At 39.4% G+C, this 23109-nt stretch overlaps 1 protein-coding gene across 3 annotated transcripts in view; it reads left to right on the top strand.

Annotated features, from left to right (window-relative positions):
- LEF1 (lymphoid enhancer binding factor 1) overlaps positions 1 to 23109 on the top strand; it is a 111173-nt gene that overhangs the window by 5213 nt on the left and 82851 nt on the right. For all 3 annotated transcript variants that reach the window (XM_063136166.1, XM_063136168.1, XM_063136167.1), the window contains one exon: positions 289 to 419. In XM_063136166.1, coding sequence (XP_062992236.1) covers positions 289 to 419 — 131 coding nt within the window. The remainder of the gene's footprint in view (positions 1 to 288; positions 420 to 23109) is intronic.

The raw sequence follows: 23109 nt of genomic DNA, 5'->3' as shown, positions 1-23109 counted from the left end.
TTAATTGGTGATCTAAAATGTTACACACACTTTAATACTGTCCTCCTAAGGGTACAGTGCTGTTTGGGGAATATTGGGAGATGTAGAACTTTTGTCTCTAAACATGCATAGGATTGATTGCATGTAATAGGCCTAAGAACTTTAAAGATGCAAACATTTACAGCAAAACACACACACCCAAACATCTAAAATTACTGGAAGAATATTTATCATTTTATCTTATATAGAGATTTGCTGTACATCAGAAACTTAAGTGCCAGCTCAATTAATAACGCTTGCTTTTCACAGGAAAACATTCAGATGGTGTTTTATACAGTAAAGGACCCTACTCCGGTTATTCTGGGTATATCATGATGCCAAATATGAATAATGATCCCTATATGTCTAATGGATCTCTTTCTCCACCGATTCCTAGAACAGTAAGTTCACTTATATATCTCACACATATATAAACAAAGAAAGATTGTTGTTGTTTTTTGGAAAGAGGCTTTGTTTACAGATTAGCAAATCTTTATTTTTGATAGGATTTAAGAGGAATGTTTGTGCTGACAATGCAGTCCTGTTGCTCAGGCTCATTTCTCAGTATATAAGCTTTTAAGGAAATTTGAGAAGCCAAGTATAAGAGGTGAATCCTACAGATGGCAGTTATAACCAGTGGTATATGTTTATGGAGCTGATGATGAAGTGGGCCTTCCTAGGAAGATGCAGACAGATGCCATAGGAGATGAAAGCTCCTCTTAGGGCACAATTGTATGCATGTTTAAACAGAAAAATCATACAACCCCCAGCATTCCACAATGAGCATGGCTGGGTGGAGAATGCTGGGAATGGTAGAACTTTTTTCTGCTTAAACATGCATAGGATTGCTCTCAAGGGCCAGAGCTACTCCGAGCAGGATATTGCACTATGAAAGCAGTATATAAAAGGCAGGAGCCACACTGTTGCTTTATAGCGTTACTGAAGTGCACTGACAACTGTTGGGGCCCATTGACAAATACCATATACTGCTTTCATATTGCAATATCCTGCTTGGTGTGGCTCCTGCCTCTTCTATACAGCTTTCATACCACTTCCATAGTGTTATATCCTGCTTGGTGTAGATCTGGCTATAGTGATTAGCTTGATTGGGTTAAAGAGGTTGAGCTGCCTCTCTAACCATCCTGCCCCAAACAGCACAAAACATATGTGTATCAGAATTGGAGATCAGTGAAACAATTCTATGCAGAATGCATTTTGCTTCCTTGGAGTCCCTCTTCCAGCATTCATTCTCTGAGCCTATGTTGCCCTCCTTCTGCCTCCTTTTAATATAAATACAAAAATATTGCATATAGGAACTGCTTGAATAAAGCTATTGGCATCATTAATAGACTTGGTTCCTCAATAGCCTTCTAAAGTAAGCTAGATTTTTTAAAATTGAAAGCTGCTTAAATATATGCTGAATTCTCAGAGTGCTAAATGCTATTAATTTTATTGCTCTCTGTGTTGGGCATTTGCTATGTGAATGAGGCTTGCTTAAATAATTGCACAATTGTTTGTTAGAAGGAGTAGAGAATTCATCTTAGAAGAAGGGTGCTTTTATTTTGGAGATCACTATTTATTTCTTATTGTCAGTTGGCTGAGTAGCATAAAGCAAAGTTAGTGATTAAATTGAAGCAGCTGCCTTTGTGTCCTGATTGTACTGGAGTTGTACTTCTAACTTTTGGAATTGAATGCAAAATGTACATACATATTTTCCTCATATAAACATGACAAATATTAACTTAGCCATGTTCTCAGTGCATGTTTTATCTAGCCCAACCTTCCCCAACCTGGTGCTCTCCAGAAATTTTGGTCTGCAACTCCTAGCATTCATAACTAATAGCTATGTTGGCTGAGGCTAGTGAGAGTTAAAGTCCAAAACATCTGGGGAACATCAAGTTCGGGAAGACTAATCTCTACAGAGCTCTGGAACTGACTGTATTTCTGGCACAAAACTACATTGGTGGCAAATATGGTTTATGCCTGAAATGGCTCTAAGGCTACATCCTTCCTATGAACGTTTATTTGAGAGTAAGTCTGACGTCAGGGGGACTTACTTTTGAGTACATCTGCATATGATCTTATTGTGTGTCTGAGAACTCCTGGTGTAAGGTCTCCTTTTGATATCTGAAATTATGTTGATGACTATAGGGGTTAGGATCTCTATTCTATTCTGAGACTGTGGTTTTGAGTGAGATGGACAGATAAAATTGTTACACAGTGATGCACGTTATTTTTATATATTTTTACCTAACGTATGCTTTTGAAATTGAAGCTGGTATGTTAAGTTCACAAGTTCTAGAATTAAGCCAAATACCTGAAGATTTAATATGTGAAACAGCTAAAATTGTATTTCCTGCTCAAGTATGCCTTCATGTTTGCCATTGGCTTACTCTAGATATTAACAATGGCTTTGGTTAGATGTGTTTGGCATATGCACCCGAGAACACCAGTATTTTATCTAGTAAATTCATTGTGTTTCCTCATAAATTGAAAATACTGTTGTGGAGGAAAACTGAATGTATACCTAATGCTAGATGCTATATTAGCAGAATCATATTGGACAAGACAATATTTCTTGTTATTATAAACACCTTGATTTGTATTTAATATCCTAGAAAAGGGAAAAGTACAGTAAATCTTTATACATTTAAAACACATGTGCACATGCACACGATATACACAGTAGTTTAATAATAGAAACTCTCAAACTATATCTGGAACAGTTTTCAAAATGTACCAAGATGGGAATAGAACCCTAAAACCCCTAAAAATGCCTTTCTACGTCCAGGTTTGTGTTACCTTGTCAAATTGTTTCAGGAACACATATTTTATAGGGTAATGAAGCCCTTCTAAAGTGAAAGGACCTACACAGTCACTATCCCTTGGTTTCCCTCTTATAGATAGAATGCAGATGTTCTGATAAATTTAAAGACAAACAGCTCCTGACCATTTGTTTGTGAATTTGCTTAATGGTACATGTGGAATTCTTCATTAGTATAACAAAGCATCTGCCTGTTGATTACATCTGTTGCCCCAGAGGTGTTAGTAAGGATATGAACTACTTTGGAGGTGGTGAATGTTTTCAACTCATTCTAGACAGCTTGACTTCCTAATGTGCAGGGAACTTGATGAAAACCACTTTTTTTAAATGGAGACTTTTGTGTACATTAATTGTTGGCCTTATGGTTGATAAATATTTTGTTGTTGTTCTTGTATGTAGCTAAACTGTTCATTATGGCATGCTAAATTTCTTAGTGATTATTTCTCTTATGATGATGACGGCGACCTGATTCCACCCTACTGAGTACTTTCGGACAGTAATGTGCATGTTAGCATTTCTCTGAAACTTTACATGTTTTAATACAAGCTTATACAAGGCTTGAATGTATGCTTGCATCCTGTGCCAGGTAAAAAGGCACTGTTGGTGGTGTGTTCAAAGGATTGATATAGTAACAATTTTTAATTATATAATGTGGAAGAACAGTATTTGTGGGGGAGGGTTGGCATGTTTTTGATGCGTAAAAGAAAGTATATTGCTGAAGTCACAAGAATCATAGAATCATAGAATAGCAACGTTGGAAGGGGCCTACAAGGCCATCGAGTCCAACCCCCTGCTCAATGCAGGAATCCACCCTAAAGCATCCCTGACAGATGCTTGTCCAGCATAGAAATTCAGATGATTTGGGAAAGCTGGAGATTTTTCATGGCTTTATGTCAATGAATTAAATTATACATTCATCTTTATTATATGAGAGAGATGGCAGCCTTGTGAATGGATGAGCAAGTCTGGCTATACGTTTTGGAGCCATCAAGCCATACCTTGAATGTTTCTGAATTAACTCGCGATCTAGGAAATGTATTTCCTTCCAGTGATTAGGGTACATTATGCGTGTTTGCTGCTTTGACATCTTATCCTTAGAAGGTCTCCCTTTCTAAGATGGTTCATGTAGTAATGTCCTCAGAGCTAAACTTTTCTACAATACCGAACAAAATAAAGCAATAGTATGATTTGCTATATAAAATATTTCAAGGCTTTTTAGATCCAATCACAAGATTGCTTTCCATATAAATCTTATTGCGTGGAGTTTGCAAACAGCACCTCCTGAAGTGGCTATATAAATTGGCACTAAAAGAAAGTTTTAAAGACAGTTGATGCTATTAAAACCTTCCAATTCTTTTAGATTTTGTCTAGCTCATTTTTATTCTTAAATATCCCTGCAATATCTTAGGTTACAAACTTCCAGGTTACTGGCAGAAAAGCTGCTAAAACCATGGAAGAAGACAGCATGAACAGCTGGAAAAGCAAAAGGCAGAATGCTGCTCTTCATAAAGCAAGTGCTAATTTAGCACATATGTCAAGAGTAAGACCACAGTACTTGTGAATATAGCCTTGTGTGCCTTTTGGTGGTTTCCATCTGATCAAAAGTGTCAAAATTGGAAGGAGATAGAGAAAAGAAAGAGAAGAAGTCCATATTTTTGCACTTCAAGGAAGATTTGTTTGGTCTTGAAGCCCAGTCTATCCTTTCTGTATTTCTTGTGAGAGAATTCCCTTTATTCTCATGTTACACTATTTGTTTATTTATTGCATTTATTTTCTGGCCAATAGCTGAAGCTTTCTGGGCAGTTCACAAATACATATTTATATATATTTATTTCTGAAACCATAATCTAATCACTTGAGTAAGATGGCAAGAGGTGGACTTTCATTATGTAGTCTGTGTTCGCAGCAAGAAAGAAAAGTCTAGTTTGCTTTGCATCTAGTTCCTAACTAGAATAGATTGATTGAGCAATAGGTCCCACATATGATTGACAGGGTGGATGAGGACATGTTCCAGTGGCTGAAGGCTTTACTGCTACCTCCTCTACAAAAAAAGTCCCTTCTTCACAGTCGAAGTGGGCTGGCTCCCACTGCAAGCACCAGCCTTAAAGCTGGAGGTGGAGCTGCTGTATCAGTTCCTGCAAATGGCTCCTGCCTGCAAAGACTCAGGTTTACCAAGCATAGCCAGTGATGAGGGATCATTGGAGTTGTAGGCCAAAATACCTGGAAGACTACAGGTTGACCTCCCCTGGACTAGACATTTACATTTGATGGGGTAGGAAACTTGTTGGGTATAGGGAGTGCCAATAGTACTTTGCCTCTACCTCTCTGCTATGTGCTTTGCCACCATAAACCTGATTCCTGATACACTGATTAGTATGCACACTTTATTAATATGTGTGAGCTCTTTTGCACACTACAGTAAAATATTATTCAAACATATACTAAATAGAGACACTACAAAGAGAGCGCAGCAATGCAGAACATTAACATATAATATATAATATGCTAATACACACTAGTAAAACAGAACACAGAAGTTTATTGAAAATAATAAATCCTAAACTATAGAACTAGGGCCCAAATTTGGTGGGGCAGGAAGGGAAAATAACACTGGCTATATAACTGAGACATTCTAATAAGGTGCAAGACAGATTAACAGACAGTAAGAATAACTGAAATTCAACATCTCAGGAAAAAGTGGATTAGGATGGAAATGGATTGGAATAGAAACCGAATTACTTCAGGAAAACAACTAGGAAGCTGGAATAAGAATTAGTTGGAAGGATAAGCAGGGCTGGTGCTACCATAGAGGCCACTCAGGCGGCCGCCTAGAGCGCCAAGCTTAGAGGGGCGCCGGGCGCAGCGCAGCACTCATGCGCTTTGGCTGTGAGCCAGGCCAGCCTGAGGATTCAGCTGGGCCTGGGTGGGTGAGATGGTGCTCTGCACCCGCCCAGCCGAAGCGAAGCCAGGGACGGTGGGGTGGGGGTGGGGCGGCTCCATGTTCGGACTTCCGGAACACGCCCGGAAGAGAGAGAGAGAGAGAATGTATGGGTGAATGGGGTGCATGGGGTCTTTGAGTTAATGCATGTGTTCGTGTGTTTGTTTGGAGTGAGTGATGCTGAGTGTGTGTGTGTGTGTCCATGCATGTGTGAGTTGGGGGGGATGATTTGGAGGTGATATTCCTATTAAATAATGCATTTTAGACCTATAGACGTTCCTTTCCGATTTGTTTGCTATAATTGGCATGATGCATTTCTTGCACTTTAAAATAAATTTATCAGTTTCAAGTTTTGTGCTTCTTATTTTTTCCAGGAAACATTTGTTCTTAAAAATCAAAGTTGGCATTTTTGGGGGGGGGAGGGGAGGGTGAAAGTAGCTCACTTTGCCTAGGGCACAAAATAGTCTGGCACCGGCCCTGAGGATAAGGAATTAGGAAGAATTAAGTAAACAAGCCATAAAGTTTTCTCACTCTACCAAAGCACTTCAAATAATCATGCGCAGATGAGACAGAATTAGCAAAGAGCTCAGAACAGATTGGAGCAAAGCATAATGCTAGAATCAACATCATTCCCCCAAAGCATTGTGATTGGAGAGCCCCGGTAAAGCTAAGAGGATAAGAAGAGCCATTCTGGATCAGATCAAGGGTGCATCTAGTCCAGCATTCTGTTCACAAAGTAGCCAACCAGCTGCCCACAGGAAACCCACAAGCAACAGCTGCTGCCTGCCATGTTCTTCAGCAACTTGTGTATCAGGACTCATAGCCATTGATGGCCTTTTCCTCTATGAATTTATCTATTTCCCTTTTAAAGGCATTCAAATTGGCTTTAAAAATGGACTGCTAGACAAACATTCCCTGTGATTAGAAAGTAGACCTGTCAATCACTCAATTCCTCTCCCCACCCTGGCATCTTCCATATATGGTAGTGCTTTGGAGGAAATGTAGATATTCTCTCTGCCTTTCTGCAAAATTCTCCCAAAGCTTTGGGAAACTTCAGATTCAGTGCTGGTTGCTTTGGAGTAACTGTGCTTTGCTTTGGAGGGCCTACAGATCTCTCCAAAACAGCCCAATTTGGGTCTGAAACTGATGCACATCCCCATTTAAATACGACAGAGATAGAGTACAGATGGCATTCTAAAGTTATTGGTCATTTTTAGCTTTCATAAGATATCCTCTTGCTTCCTCTCAAAAACTCTGGAGTTCTTGAAAATTTGCACCTTTTTTGTGACCTTTTGGCCTAATAAAGGTACTACAGTAAATGGCCAGCATGAGCACTTTTGTTTTGTGTATGATTTGGAGAGTACCAAATATAGTCATTCTACAGCAGGACCCTACACTGGAGTAAGAGTATTTTATATCACCTGAAGCTGGGACTTTACTCTCTAAGAGTTCATTCCTGCCAATTGCAAGGTAAAGCCTCCCCATTTGGCTTCTAATGACTTTTTTTAAAACCTAGGACAGCAGCTAAAATTACCTCCAGCTTGTTAATATAAAGACTGTTTGGTTGCTTTCTGTGTCCCACTGATAAAAGGGCCTGTGTGTTCCACCTGGGATGCAGACACTTCTGAAAAACAACTACGTTTCGTATTTTCAAAAATGGGAGATCAAACATTTTCCCTTTGCTTGCTTCAGCAGTCCTAGGGGCAGCTTGAGATCTAACCTATAACGATCACATAACCTGTTAGAGCCTAATTTGAGTGTCTGTAGACACCCTCCTTCCACCATCAAGTTCATGTTCCCCCCTCCTATCCCCTACCCCACCCCACCCCAGCTTTTTGTAACATCTTGCCTGATGAAGAGATCAAGAGATCTTGAAAGCATATTTTTGTGTCCTTTTGGTTTGTTTAATAAAAATATTACACTAACATGGACTTGAAACTATCCTTCTGTTTGCCAGTAACTGTCCTGATGGTTCTGTTATCCAGACTTCATTCTTATTGCAAACCAGGCTTCTTTCTTCCTTACCTCTGCCATGTTAAGCAGAAAGTTGATATGATAGTGTTTTTAAGTGTTGCTGGCAATCAAATTACTGTTTCAGATTATTGTCTTGGAAAGTGTTAATCTTGTATCTTGTAAAAGGACCCTGTGAATCAGCTCCAAGTATTGTGTGCATGTGTGTTAGAATCACTGATCAAACTGCCCTGGGTACAAATGGGCAGGCTAGTAGAAGGTTTTGTAGGCTTTTGGATATGAATGCGCAGAAAAACACACACAAATATTCATCTGCAATGCTTTTTTTAGAAATAAGTGTATGATAGCATTTTGTCTCTTTAAAAGTATATGAAATTTAGTTTAGGAATAGCTTATAGCTACTCTTCAAACTGACGGATGAAGCAGAGCAGAAAGTACCTCAAATGATGCAGGGAATTTTTTTTAGCATAACTATGAAGCAAAGGAGGACAGGGCTTCTGTGCTTTTAGTGGTTGTACAGAAACGGAAATGATGGTAGGTACAGAGGAGAAAAGAAGCACCTGTCTAAATATCCTCTATCTAGAAATCTATATTACAGAAAAGATCACTCACAATGTATTCTCAAGCATTGTTGTAGCACCAATGTCCTTTTATTCTCAGGAAAAATACCAGAGAAAATCTGCAATATGGAAGCTATATCTATTAAATACTCATAATACTTTAAACACAATTAGTTTGTTAGGAGACTTGTTTCATTTTGTTAGCGTTGCTGAAGGATCACTCATCCCAAACAGCCCATGTGTAACACATGTACTGGTTCAAAAGACTTCCATTCTGTACCACGAGAGAGATACCCCACACCAAGAACCTGTCTGTACTAAATGGACATAAGCCTGGGTCTTGTGGCTTAATGAGTTTAGATGAGAACACTAGCAAATCCACAAATGCAAGACAAATGTCTGTTAGAGGCAATTCAGTTTTGAAGAAGGTTAAGGCAGGATGCTTACAAGTGCAGTGGTTTGAGGCTGTAACCTGTGGCTGCTTTGGGGTAGACCCCAAATGGCAGGTGAGCCTAAACTAAAAGTTAGCCAAGGCAACTGCCTGTTAATTGTTCTAGCCCAAAGCCTGGTGCAACTGTTGGTCTGCATTGATACCTTAATATCCTTTACTGTGGTAACTTCCCTGTCTAGGTATTTTTTACTTCATGTGTGTTTTGTGTTGTCCTTTAGTATTGGAAATGTCTTCATATTACCATTTCAGATATGCTATTATCACAGGCAAACAGTGAAGATGAGTGTCTCTTGTAACTTGTAATTAGTAATATATTTGCTTTTTGGTAAGTACTGATAAATTTCTAAGACATTTGCAAAATACAGAAAATAGAGGAACATACCTGACAACTTGCAGGTTACCAAGAGGTGAATATTCTTCCATTTCCCATGAACTTTTTGTTTCATTTATATCCCATCTTGCTGCCATAACATGCAAGAAAGTATACATAGGGTTCCCCAGGTGGTCTCCCGTCAGGCACTGACCAGACCCCACACACTTGGCTTCAGCAAATTCCTGCATCAGGCCATGCACCAAGATCTGTAACTTCAGAATGCACATAGTGAAAACCATAAATAATGGCTCCTACGTCCTTTAGAAACCTGAGAAAAGGACCTCTGTGTAGGACAAATTGAGAAGAAAGGAACACTCCATTACGCATCTGGAGAGTATTATTTTGTTGCCACATTTGCAGATGCCATTGGGAGTAGGGCTGATTTAAGAGTTCTCAAGAAATGTACCCTCTCTGCCTAAGCTGGAGTATACTTCATAGGCTTTGGGCCCAGACCAAATTGGCAGCCCCATCTCATACTGTGGAAAGCAATATGGAAATGTTCAAACAAACAATGGCTTTCCATGTTGGCTGTAAGGGCTGCTTCTTGCAAGATATTTTGTCCTTGGGTTCTGATACCCTAGTACAAAATGCATGCTTATTGTGTCGCTTATAAAGAAAGGAAGCACATTTGTATAAATTACTATTTTCTTCAAAATGTCAAGTCTTTTCCTAGTAGCATTGTTTTGAAAGCCATGATTTAAGCAAATATGTGCCCATCGTAACTGGTGTAATATGTGCATAGTTTGTGCATACTTGATTACTGGAACCAGAGCCCATAAATAGACTTTAAAGAGTTGTTATAGATGCTATCGTTGCTGCCATTTAAAAATATATTCAGGCTTTGTTAACTTGTTTTCATAGGCACATACTCATAGCTACTCTGAGTGAGGCTGAGCTAAGGGAGAGTAGGGTTATTCTGCCAGCTCTGCTAAAAGAATTAATTTCCCCCTTCTCTCCTGATTCATTTTTCCTTGTTTTATTGTGTATTTTTTTATTGTGAGCCTGCAGGTTAGGGACTGTCTTGTTAAATTGATTATATATAAGCCGCTCTTGGAAACTTTTTTGGCTGAGGAGCAGCATAAAAAATACTTCAAATAAATAAATAATACACCAGAATGGTTGTTAAGGGTTGGTGCAGGTGTGAAATTGTGCATTTTGTTACTGACACAGGCTTGTCACAGTCATTTTTCAACCTTTCCACAAGCGGGAGATGTAAGGGTTTTGTAGGCTCACTCAGTCCAATCTATGTTAAAGAATAAGACTGTTTGAAACAAATGGATCTCGGGCACCTAATAAAATGGACTTCCTACGTGCTTTGCTGGCAAAGAGCCTAAGGGTGCATTTAATTATAAAAGCCAAATTAATTACTTAGTGATGCTGATCTTTTCTTAGGTGAGACTTTTGCTAAAAGCATTTTATGAAGCAGTATAAGTAAAAGCTGAGTAAAAGTCTACCTTTTAAGGAAGTAGAGAGCTGTTCCCCATAATAGTTTGCTGCGGTTAAACATCCAGGCTTAGTTTTTCTACTACATGATGCTAACTCCTTATAGGGTGGCCATTTATGAATTGCTGAAAATTAGGAAATACATCACCAAAAAGAGGATACACATTTGCATAAAATGTATCATATAGATGCAAATGTAGAAATACTAATGATAAATTAAATAGAAATACATTATATCTCACCATAGTGTGCAAGACTCTAACCAGGTGACCCATGTGCCTTGCTCAGTCTGCTGTCCAGGTGCTGTTGATAGGCATCTTCAAGGCTTCTGCTCTTCCTTCTGATGGCTCCATCTTTAAAGCAAACTCTGGCTGGACAGCCCTTCAAACGGAGGACTGTCCTCTGTAAAAGAGGATGCATGATTACCCGACCTCCTTAAAATATATCAAGCATAACTGAGACATGTTTTTAGGATTCAAATATTATCAACGTGTTTGAATGTCCACTTATCATTTCTAAAATCTCTGCACAAAAAAAGCCTGGATCAAATAACTATGGGCTAATTGAATCATTTTGAACTCTAGCTAAACATTAGGCTAAGAATCCAGAAATTCTTAGGACATTGCTGAAGAGGTAGGGGTGTGTGTGTGTGTAATATATAAAAATCAGGAAGAATTTTATATTATAAAGAACATGATATGAAATATATGATATCAAAAATCATATCAAGAATAAAGAATATGATAAAATCAAGACTTGACTAACACTACTATTTACAGCAGCTAGTTTTACAGCTTACTTTATTGGTGAGAGGATAGTTTTGTTCTTGCTGCTTACAGTACATCTCTAGCTGGTACAAAAAAAACCCTTACACCTAATAGACAAGGATTGATTTGTTGCCAAGAATTTATTTGTTTTCAAGCAGTTTATCCACACAGGTATCTCTCTAAGCAACAATTGGTACTTTGCTTGAAGTGGTGTGGCATTAGGTAATATGTGGGTAGATCCTACATAACTTCAAACTGTTAACTGGAGTTGCCTCTGAGGCTTCTGTATTTCTACTTCATAGCAAGCATATGCAGGCATGCCTTCAGGAAATGTTTTAAGTGTAATACTAGCAGTCATCCCAGAATGTCTTGTGGGCTTGGTTTTTGAGTTCATAATCTTACAGTTTAAGAGGAAGGTATATTTAAAAATTATCTGGATAAAATGAAAAGCCTCTATTGCTACAGTAGCTCCTAAAGCAAAATGTCCCAAAATGTCCCAGAAATTACTGGTCCATTAAAGATGTTTTACAAGATTGTCCCGCTTATGTATATTAGTCATGCCAATCACCTGAAAGGTTTCAAAAAACAAAACTTCCTTCCTATTGACAGTCTTCCCTGCTAGGAGGCAATTCTTACTTGCCACAGGCAATTGAGTGAGTGGCATTTTACAGGCTTGGCATATAGGCCTCAAGAGAAATTAGAAATCTGGTATTAGACACTCCACTGCACATCTTTGCATGTAAGATTAGTTTTTGTCATGCCAGACTGCATTCCAAAACTTACTTTATGAAAACAATCTTTTTAAATGGTGATTAACGTCATTAGGTGGCATCCTTTCATGATCATGGTCTTTGGCTGTGACTTATAGTGGATATCACTATAAGGGTGAAAGTTATAAAGTATAAAGGGTGAAAGTTATGCCAAGTATCAGCATTAACCAAGATGGAATGGAGCAATCGGCTCTCTTCCTCCTCATTCTGGGGGACATCCTAATCATTTGCTGCCTTTGTTGCCTGTTTATGTGTAACCCAGAAGCACCTTGCTAGATACTTTTGGAAACAGGACACTAGACTAGACAGACCAGCCTTCCTGAACATGAGTCCTTCCAGATGTTTTGGACTGGAACTCCCATCAGACCCAGCCAGCATGTCAGGGATGGTTGGAGTCCAAAACATCTGGAGGAATTCAGGTTAGGGAATGCATTGTTAGATGTTTCTAATCTAAACAGGATTTGGGTTTTTTTTTAAAATGTATCCTAATTTATGTAATTGCTTTTATTTACTTATTACATTGATTTCATGCCTTTCTTCCATAGGGGCACACAAAGTTTCTAGATGGTATCCTATATAGCCACTGACCAGACCTGCTTAACTTTGGCAAGATTGCTGTTTAGCAAGGTTCACCTGGCTCTGTTTCTGTTGGCTTTCTGCCACCTGATTAAGACATTTATTTTCCAGCAAGCATTTGGCTTGTTGGTTTGATGAATTGCCATGAATTGACTTCTTGTTATAAGATTGTTTTTATCTACTGTGTCTGTGCCTTTGCTTCATTTTAATGATGCATATTTTGGATTGTTTTAATGTGATGTGAGACACACTGAGCATTGTTGTACAGTGGAATGATATGATATAAATATTTTAATTGTATATTTTTATTTTTACATTTATAACCTCCCTTTTTTCATTTTGGAAGGAATCCAAGGTGGAGTACGAGATCCTCCTCCTCCATTTTATCCTTGTGAGGTAGGTTAGGCTGAGAGTCAGTGGCTGGCCCATAGTCATCCAGTGAGCTTCACGGCCAAGTAGAGACTAGAACCAGAATCTCCTGAGTCTCAATCCAACACTCTAACTACTGCACTGGCTTTCATAATTAATAAGTGTTTCTGCAGCATACTTCCATAACCCAACATACTGATGAGCTATACACAATAAGCATGTTACTTTGCATACTGTTTACCACCTGAAAATGTTCCAGCCTTTGTATGCAATGTAAATGTCTGTGTTTAATAGAATAAACAGTAGAATTCTGGAAGTGGTGTAGAGATAGAATAGAAGTTTTAAATGTTCAGAGGTGTACAGTGGTGAGACATGAATATAGAACTAGAAAATGTTGATGACTGATCCCATCTATTTTATTTATTTATGATATTTTTATGCTGCATCCAAACGTAGTTTTACATATATAGAACCACAATATTTTCCTTGGTGTAATAAAGTTCCTGAAGTGCTCTTCCAGATGCATTGTTGCTAAACAACCACAACCACCTTTTAAAAGTATATCCTAGCATTTGTATCCTCTATGGATACCAGTAGTTTTGCGGTTTGCTGGAAAAGGGAGGAATATTATTTCTTGGTATGATGCAAAGTAACTGGGGATCATACAAGGCTGAAAGGAGAAAATAAAGAGATGGTAGAGATTGGTGAGTTATGCACAATCAGAATAAAATGAAAGAATGGTACAGTAGTGTCCAGGATGGCAAACATTGTGAACAATTTCTCCAAATTTTCTCAAGAGATGTTGTGGTTCAGTTAGCAGTTGATAAGGGACTTATCTGCAAATGTAACACTAGGCTAAACTAGATGTGACACAGGAAAAGTTCTCCTTGATGCATAAGCACCCAGTTATGCATATTTAAACCAAATGGTGTCAATTGAACTTAGGGTTATATGGAACAAGCAAGTGTCAGTAAGTGTGATATGTAGGAAATTCTCAATTAGGATCTCCCAGTTAAAGAATAAGAAAAAATAGCAATCACCAGAGGGAAGGGAAAACTGATTGGAGCCATAGTTCTGGGGGAGGGAGACTGAACTCTTCCCCCTCTATGCAGTTTTTTAAATTGCCCCTCCCTCAAAATGTATATTTGTCATGTGTGGGTGGGTGGGGAGAGGACTTGCAGGTATCATATGGTACCTGTAAGCTTGCCTCTGCAGAGAAAATAACTTCAAGGAGGAATTTTAATTGGAAAAATGCCATGGAAGGAAAGGATTAATTTCCACTACCCCAACACCATGAGCCCAACTGATTTACCCTTCTCCCTGGGTTGGCTGCTTTTGCTTTTTTTTTTTTTGGAAAGATGGTTATTACATTCGCTGTGTGTGTGTGTGTGTGTGTGTGTCTGTCTCTGTCTGTCTGTGTGTAATATATATATATATGTATGTGTGTGTGTGCATTGTCTAATTCAGTTCTAATTGGGATAGCACCCCAGATTAGGTGCAGACTGCAGAAGCTACATATCACACTTACTGTCACCTGCTTGTTCCATATAACCCTAAGATCAATTGACACAGTTTGGTTTAAATACGCATAACTGGGTGCTTATGCATCAAGGAATATGTTTCATTAAATTCACAGGACTTCCTTCAAAATGAATTTGTACTTTTGAGGTGGCACGTTGCCACGTCTCCTACACCAAGCTGATTTTAAACAGGACTTCTTTGTGGAAAGGCTTCATGTCTTTGGCAAGGCGGACACATCCATTATTATTAATATTATTATTATTATGGTTGAAGTTTGAGTGGTATGTTTCACAATGTCTGAAATAACTTCATAAACCAATATAACCAGGTTTGAACAGTGGATGCTAGTAGACTATGTTCTCTATTCGAAATCTTTTTAAAAAGAGGGGGTAATGATACACTGGATTAAAAATGAATATTTGCTTTTGCATTTCTAAATGTGTTTTTGTATTGTGAGAACTCAAACATTTCCTGAATGGCAAGGGATGTATTCTTACTACAGGGGAGTTGTTCATATTGTACCTTAGTTGAGGTGCTTGACTTTCAGTTGGACCGAGTGACTTGTTTTAAAGCCTTTGTTTTCTAGCCTGGCTTTCTGTATATAGTCATGCTTTATTTTACTCTTCAAGCCTCACAATGCATGTGCATAATAAGCAGTTCGTATTGTGTGGTCCAAGCTATAAAAATGGCCCTTCTGTTCTTTCCATATGAAAAACATGTTTTTCATTTTGAGAAATCTTATATAATTTTGTGTGTGCTCACAAGCTTTTCTTCTGTATTATTACAGATTAAAAACAAATGCTTCCCTCCCCAGACTTTGCATGTTCCAATTACAGAGTTGTGAAAATAAGTCATCTTTCAGCTTTTTGTTTCTTTAAAACAGCTATTGGTGATGTCAGAGTCAATACTAAAAGCATTAAGAATGCTGGCAGAAAGTAATGCAGCTGCAATCCAACATGATGTTGGAAATGGGGTTGAGAACATAAAGGCTTTCCATATTCCCAGGGCGCACAACTGCTTGCGGCCTTGGCTTTGATCTCTTCAAAGGCTGCTGCCTCCTCCTAGATGGAGAGACTTGGCTGCCACTCGCTTGCATTGAAAAAAGGCAGAGGTCTCTATTCAGGCAGAAATCAATCACTGTGCAGAAACAATTATGTGTAATTCAACCATCATGAAAACAGGATGAGATTATGGGTTTGTTACCTGAGTGACTGCGTAGAGATGGGGGAACTCTGAACACAGGAGCCCTGCTGACATGCCACATCTTGATGACAATTATAGACATATGAATGAGGTAGCGGGCGGGGGAGGCATGATGACAAATGCTGGTCACGCTGTCCAGCAGAGCAGAAAATGAGGTTACAATTGGGAGATAATGTTTGCATATGTAACCATATTTCATCAAGCTGGGCAACTTCAGGGAACAGGCAACCTAGGCTATGGTAAAAAGGACGCATCTGTAGTGCCGTGCACTTGCTATAATTCTTCTCCATATTTATATATCAGTGTGTTGTCAAAGGATTATATTGACAAATATCCCAGCAATGTTTGCAGAGGTGGAGGTTAGGAGGAGCGAGAGGACAAAGAAGGGTCAGGGGAATCTTGAGTTGTTCTGGAGGAGATTATATCTGAAATACGCTCCCAAGGCTGCCTTCCTATTTTTGAAAATGCTAGTGGTGGTCTGATGAATTGCTGTGTTTTTGAATTGCAAGTATAAATGCCTCCCACTGCTTTCCCATCCAAGTTGGACATTTCAGAGGGCTTCATAGTCACATTTGTGTAAAGCTGAGCCTTGTTCTATGTGCAGAGATCATAAAGCTGCTATCAAAATATTTCAGCCATGATGTTCTGTTTTTAAAATGTAAAGAGACATTTAAAAAAAACTTCTATCCCCCCCCAAGAATGAGACACATTTGAAATGGTAGGGGCTGAGGGAACAATAGCCCGGATTTTGTTTTAAAGTACTTTTACTTTGAGAGCATCACTTATAGGTAGTATTTTAAAGTATCACCTTAAAATATCTGCTTCTCTCTGCTGCCCCCACCACCACATCAGCAAAATAAAATGCAAAGAGATAGCTGATTATAAATGGCATCGCTGCTCAGTTTGATACACAGGACTAGGTTTACCTTTTATGCTGCTCAGGCTTTAGACATCAGAGGCGTGAGAGCTGCTTTGAGTTACAGATCTTCAAACAATAAGTCAAAACAAAAAATCAATCCCTCCGGTCCCTGGCTGCAGTTATCTAAAGATAAAAGGGAAAAATAAAGTTATGCTAAAGCAGATAGAGGAAAGGAACAGATATGCCAAGGAAACACAGAGGACAAGTGCAGAGTTGAAGTAGGCCCAGTGTGAGCCAACATCAATGAATTTTTATCTTATCAAAAAGTTTTAGGGTTGCCAGTTCTTTTCAATCTGGATCCAGTCTGCTCCAGGGCAGCCTGAAGCATTGGCTTCAATGAAGTCGCTTTCTTCCACTCTCTTAAATATAGCCACAGAGGAATTAAACTATATTTCACTTGTGGTATAAAACTTTACCACAAACTTCAATAATAAATTAGAGACTGGAATGACTTCTCCTTGCTATAGGCTTGAGTGTTGGATTGGGAGTTGGGAGATCTGGGTTCTAGTCCCCACTCAGCCATGGAAACCAACTGGGTGACTTCAGGCCAGTCACAGACGGTCAGCCCAACTTACCTCACAGGGTGGTGGTGGTGGTTGTGAGGATAAAAAATGGAGAGGAGGGGGATTATGTATGCTGCCTTGGGTTCCTTGGAGGAAAAAAGGTGGGATATAAATGCAATGATAAATAAATAAATAAATAAGTGGTATAGTTTTCTTTTCCTTGTAAAGTATTCTCAAAGTTACAGAAATATACTCATCTACTTGAGAAAAATTATTTAACTTTCTATAATGTACTGAGCTGAGATTCATACTGAAGCATTTTTGTTAACTTAGTTGTTCACTATAGAAAGTGTGTGTATGTGTGAGAATAGGTGATATATTAAAACATAGAAGCAAAATGCACTGAAGACTAACATTTTTCTACATTCTCATATTTTCCAATGCATTATCTATATTATTGTCTGTGTTGTGAACTACCCAGAGAGCTTCTCCTATTGGGTGGTACAGAAATAAATAAATATTAATGTGTGACTGCAGTTATCAACCAACACTTAACCCTGTTCTATTACTTTCATGGTCTCATATATTCTACATCTTTTCCCTTCCACAATGCTTGATTGTCCTACAGCTGTTGCTCCTGTCTTCTTCCTGTGCAACATGATTAACCTATGACCTCTAACTTTTGTGACTGCAGTAGTGGCATCCACAACATACCAGTTTATGGTATTCGAAGTTTGCAGCAGATAATTTTTTTGAACTGTATAAACCTACTACACTAACCAGCATGGTAATTTGTCTGCCCTGTGAGACTCATGCCTACATCATATTGTTATGGCACTTTTGCTTTTATCCTTGAGGGATTGCCCCCTCTTCCCCTGCCTATGCAAGAGCTAGCCTGTAGCTTCTCTCTAGAATTAGTAGTTGCTTAAAGTTAGACTTTTGATTACCTGGATATAAATAAAAGTTGCCTGTTCGTATAGCCCCAAGAGAAAAAGCACAAATTTCTTGAAATTCTGATTGGTTGGAAAAAGAAAAGGGGGGACACTTTATCAAGTAGCATTTATTTTTTTATTTAGATCTATAGCCTAGCCTGTCCTGCCCCAATGCTTGAGAATGTATCAGTAAAAATCATAAAAAAATATTTCAAAAAGGAAAGATAATCACACGAAGTTAACATCGAATTTTCTGCATGCTTAAGCCTAGCCCCATTTAGGCTTAGATTTGGCATGGTGTCAAGAGAAGGGGGGGCACAACTGTTGATAGCACACCTTTGCTATCTGAATCTATATAAGGGTGGTTTTAGAGGGTGCTCTTAGGTTTGTCTTAAGGCTGTTTCTAACAGCCCTTTCTCTCCCCTCTCCATAAACAGCCTGGAGCCTTCAAAAGGCACATACCAACAAAGGGAAAGTTTGTGTAAATGGGACTGTAGTTGGATACAGCCTCCTCAGTTTCTGTGTTTGAAGCAGCTGGGGTGGGGGTGGGGGGATACTGTCAAGGAAATGAATTTGGCGTTGTCCGTGTACAGCCCATTTTGCACTGACTTTTACACAGGATGATATCAAACACTACAAATGTAGTGAGAAAGCTGTTGTGTGAATTAGCACTTGTAGATTGTGGTTTTGTCTACAGGGCAGGAAATGTGGATCCTGGAGCAGTAGTATAACATTATTTGTTGGATCAGTATGTTCAGTAACAGCAGATGTTTATGAAGAGTCTTTAAGTGCAGCTCCTTGAATAACTGCTCTGAGCCCAACCTATTATCTGCTTTTTTGCTGGCTGAATTCCAGGGCATGGTTTACTCCATTGGGGAAGACATGGGGCAGGAAAAGTGTTGGGAATATTGCAATCTCCTCTGCAAGTTACAGGAATGTGACAGTGTTGCATCTGGGCCCAACTATAGCCTACAGTGTGGTTCCTCCTTTCTGCTCCTTCCTCTCTCTCTCTCTCTCTCTCTCTCTCTCTCTCTCTCTGTGTGTGTGTCTCTGTCTATGTGTGACTTCCTCCATTGCTGGGAGCACATGACTTGCTCTCTCTCTCTCTCACTCACTCTCACACTTCCTGTCAGTGTTATAGAACAAACAAACAAAAACAACCAACAAAACAAAACAAAAACAGACAGACTGAACAAATTATTTTTGAAACATCATGCTGTGCCTATATTTGTATATGCAAGAATATTTGTGAGTAAAGCTTTTTTCTTTCTTTAACTAAAGAAAGGTATGTTCTATATTGTAGCCTTGTGGGACTCATTCTGTTCTGCCTTTTGTTTTTCCTCTGCTAGCTGCCATTCTAACAGGAGTCAGCAATACCAAATAATTCCTGTTAGAAAGCAAGTAACTCGCCACTTGCCTCCCCATTTATAGTGACGGGAGATAGCAGCTGGAATTCCTCTCTCTCCTAGCTTAAAAGGGGCAGGGGCCTGGAGAGGGACCCAAAGCCTCTGTGGACTGGTGGGGATCTTTGGTGGGTTGGAGTAGTTCTGGGGGATGGATTCTCCATCTCTGGTTTACTATAAAAGAAAGTCTTTGTTAGAATTGAGTAGGCTAATTGAATAACTTTCTGTGTCTGGCTAACTTGCCCATTACTAGAATAATTTTCTACACGCTGCATTAACAGCAACTTGTTGCACTGTTTTTCATGACTTGCATAATAAGCAAGCTTTTTAAAATTTATGATGTGTTTAAGACTTTTTGAGAGAGGAGGAGCTTTATTTTTGAGGAGAGAAAGTTTATGTTTTTCCAGATGGATAATCATTAATATCAAACCTCCTTTATTCCCTGTTCATATTCTGGTGACAAATCTGTTAATTAATATGTCCAAATTCAGCAGGGGAGTACTCTCACCTTTGGATAAAATATTTTCTGTGATTCATATTAATTTAAACTGAAAGCCCCTGATGTGACGTTCGGTGATGCTCTATTGAAGAACATCAAATGATGGGAAGCTTTCCACCCCAAGTACTAAAAATTAGGGGTGTGCACGCTCCGCCCTGCGGGCCGATCCAAAAATTTTGGATCGGCCCGCTCTGCTCCGCCCCGCCCATACTTTGCTCCTCTTCGCCGCGGAGCTCCAGTTCCGAATCGGAGGGGGAGTGGTGCCAGGTAAGGCCGGGAGAGGAGGACGGGGGGGTTACCGGGCCCTGCCGCCGTCGCCACCCATACAGCGACGGCGGCAGAGCCCGGTAAGGGACCAAGGGGGAGGGGGGCCTTACCTGCCTCTGTCCGCAGTCCGTCGGCTTCTTCAATTGAGCCCGCGGTTCAACCAGGAAGTCTGGGCCACAAGTGCCCGGTAAGGGACCAAGGGGCAAGTGCGGCCCAGACTTCCTGGTTGAACCGCGGGCTCAATTGAAGAAGCCGAGGGACCGCGGACAGAGGCAGGTAAGGGAGAGGAGGGCGGGGGGGTTACTGTGCCCTGCCGCTGTTGCCGCATGGGCAACAGCGGCAGCGGCAGGGCTCGGTAAACCCCACTTACCTTTCCGGCAGAGCTCCAGATCGAGGCGAAGGATCCGCCTTCACCTCGATCCTCTTTGCCACGCTCCGCCAGCCCCCCAATCCTCTTCGCCTCCGCCTTAAGGGGAGGCAAAGCACCCCGCTCCGCTTCTAATTCGCCGGTCCGATTAGAAGCGGAGCACATCCCTACTAAAAATTATAGGTGGCTCAACTTTCCTCATTGTTACCAGTAGGCTAACCAGAAACAGTTTCATCTTTCTTTATCTGCAAAATGGTTAGAATGCAGGTATATTTTATGAAGGAAGCTATGTAAGTATATTGAAAACTCTAATTTATAATGTTACATTCCTCTGAGTAAGGTAAACTTTTGCAGTATGGTTTGCATGTAGTCATGCTATATTCCAAGTATTTTTACAATAGTTCCTAGGTTAACAGGATTCAAAATTCTTCTTCTCCCCAACCTACTTCAGAGAACAATATCATGGTGTACTTTTCAAGTCCAAATACAGTATTTTGGCATTCATCCTATGTTTGGGTGCACAGTTCTGTTCCAAGGCCTTAGTATTATCTAAAACCAAATGCAAGTTTGACATATCAAGTTTCTTTTCAGTTAACAAGCTATTGGGATTTCCAATTAGACTTGTGGGTGAATGGGAAATGCACATACCGTGTATATATTCATTCCCCTATGGGCCTAATAACAGTTTCAAGGGGATGTTTGTTAGGTTGGAAAACAGTGCAGAGGGAAAGGGTTAAATGCCACTTTCCTGATCAAATCTGAAAGTGCTTGTTCCTGTTTTAAACTTTAAGAGAAAAATGCTGCTGAGGAATCCAATTTCAGATCTCATGTATCATGTGGTTTGGCTCTAATGTTTTGCTGTTTCATAAGAAATTCAGTTTTTGTCTAACAATACAGTTAGAGTTTATCTCTCCGATGTATACACATTGTAATACAACTTCTGTGTCTTAATACTTGTAAGCCTGGGAACTTCAAAACTTTAGTTCCTGAAGCACTGTGAGAAAAACAGCATTGTGCGTGCTGAATGCTTGTTGTTGCGCATGTAGCTTAGGAAGAAGGGGAAAGCTTGTGTTCTTGCTGTTTAAATAGTCATTTTAATATTTTTCATATAAACTTCTATACAGTTATTTCTCTGTCATAAAGTTCCATCATCATAAATCAGCTATACATCGCAATTTGCTACTTCGTGTATTTCATATGGAGTTTATCAAGAATTTATCATGTTATATATCAATTTTATATCCTATTCAAAACATAAACACGTTGATATGTTTTTCTTTTCACTATTTTAAACTCTAATACATGGTGTCTGTCATCTGGAATAATGTAGTTACCCAGTTATAGGAGCAGCTGTGCTGAAACGGGTTCCCGCATGTCATCCAATACCTGCAGAATAACTTTTGTGGCGTAGGACTACAATTATGTGTTCAGTTGCTTTTAGCATGCTCATATTTAAAATCCTCTCATTTTGAGATTCACCTATTTTGAGGATGCAATGGCTGCATTCAGACAACATAATAGTCAATGTTGGGTTAATAGTCAACTCCATGGTTGTTGATCGAGGGAGTACTCCCCACAGAACATGATTATAATCAACCGTGGAGTTGATTAAGGCCATCGTAAAGTTGATTATTACTCAAGGGTGTGTTTGATTGACACATCCTCCTCCCGCCCCCCGCCCCCCAGTCCTCTCGCTGGTATCCCTTCAGTCATTGCAAGTTCTGCCGGCTGGACTAGAGCAGCAGTTACTGCTTTGTTTTCTCTTATCAGGGGACTCTATAGTTGCTGAAAACAACCAACTGTGTGTGACAAAATAGTTCACAGTGCCCGACACACGACACAATAGCCAATGGTTGCTCAATAAACTCTGCACAGCGTTAGTTATTTGCGTTGGTTATTTCAGCCGAATAACTGACCATGGTTTGAAAGAGTCCCAACAGACGACATAATAACCAGCTATAGACTATTGGTTATCATGTCGTCTGAACCCAGAAATACTTCTAGATTTTAAAATAATTAGATTGTTTAGAAAAGCCTTGGAAACCCCCATGTTGAAAACACAACTGTATTAATATATATCAGCACAGAATTTAAAGTGGAATGTTAGAGCAAAATAATTAGGAAAAGCCAGTAGTGGAGAAAACATTGAAGAGGTTTGTTTGGTAGGTTTTACTCAATGCAGTGACTTGCTGATTGCTTTCATTTACTGTTTTTTATACTTACTATTTTAAAGCTAGTTAATGTAACCAAAGAACCTTTCTGAGTCCTGCAGTTTCTTTTGTAAGGAGGAGAGCTACAAGTGTAAAAGCAATTCTGCACTAAGGTATAAAGATAGAGTCCAGGTGGGACCACTTGAGATACCCTTCATTATCTACATGGAGATAAAGCCAGCTGCTCTTTTGTGAATGGCTTTGTACATTGAATAGATGGTATAA

The sequence above is a fragment of the Elgaria multicarinata genome, chromosome 10, assembly GCF_023053635.1.
Source record: "Elgaria multicarinata webbii isolate HBS135686 ecotype San Diego chromosome 10, rElgMul1.1.pri, whole genome shotgun sequence".
In the NCBI taxonomy this organism is placed as follows: Eukaryota; Metazoa; Chordata; class Lepidosauria; order Squamata; family Anguidae; genus Elgaria; species Elgaria multicarinata.
Note: the sequence above shows the minus strand (reverse complement) of the source record. Positions and strands in the feature narration are given on the sequence as shown.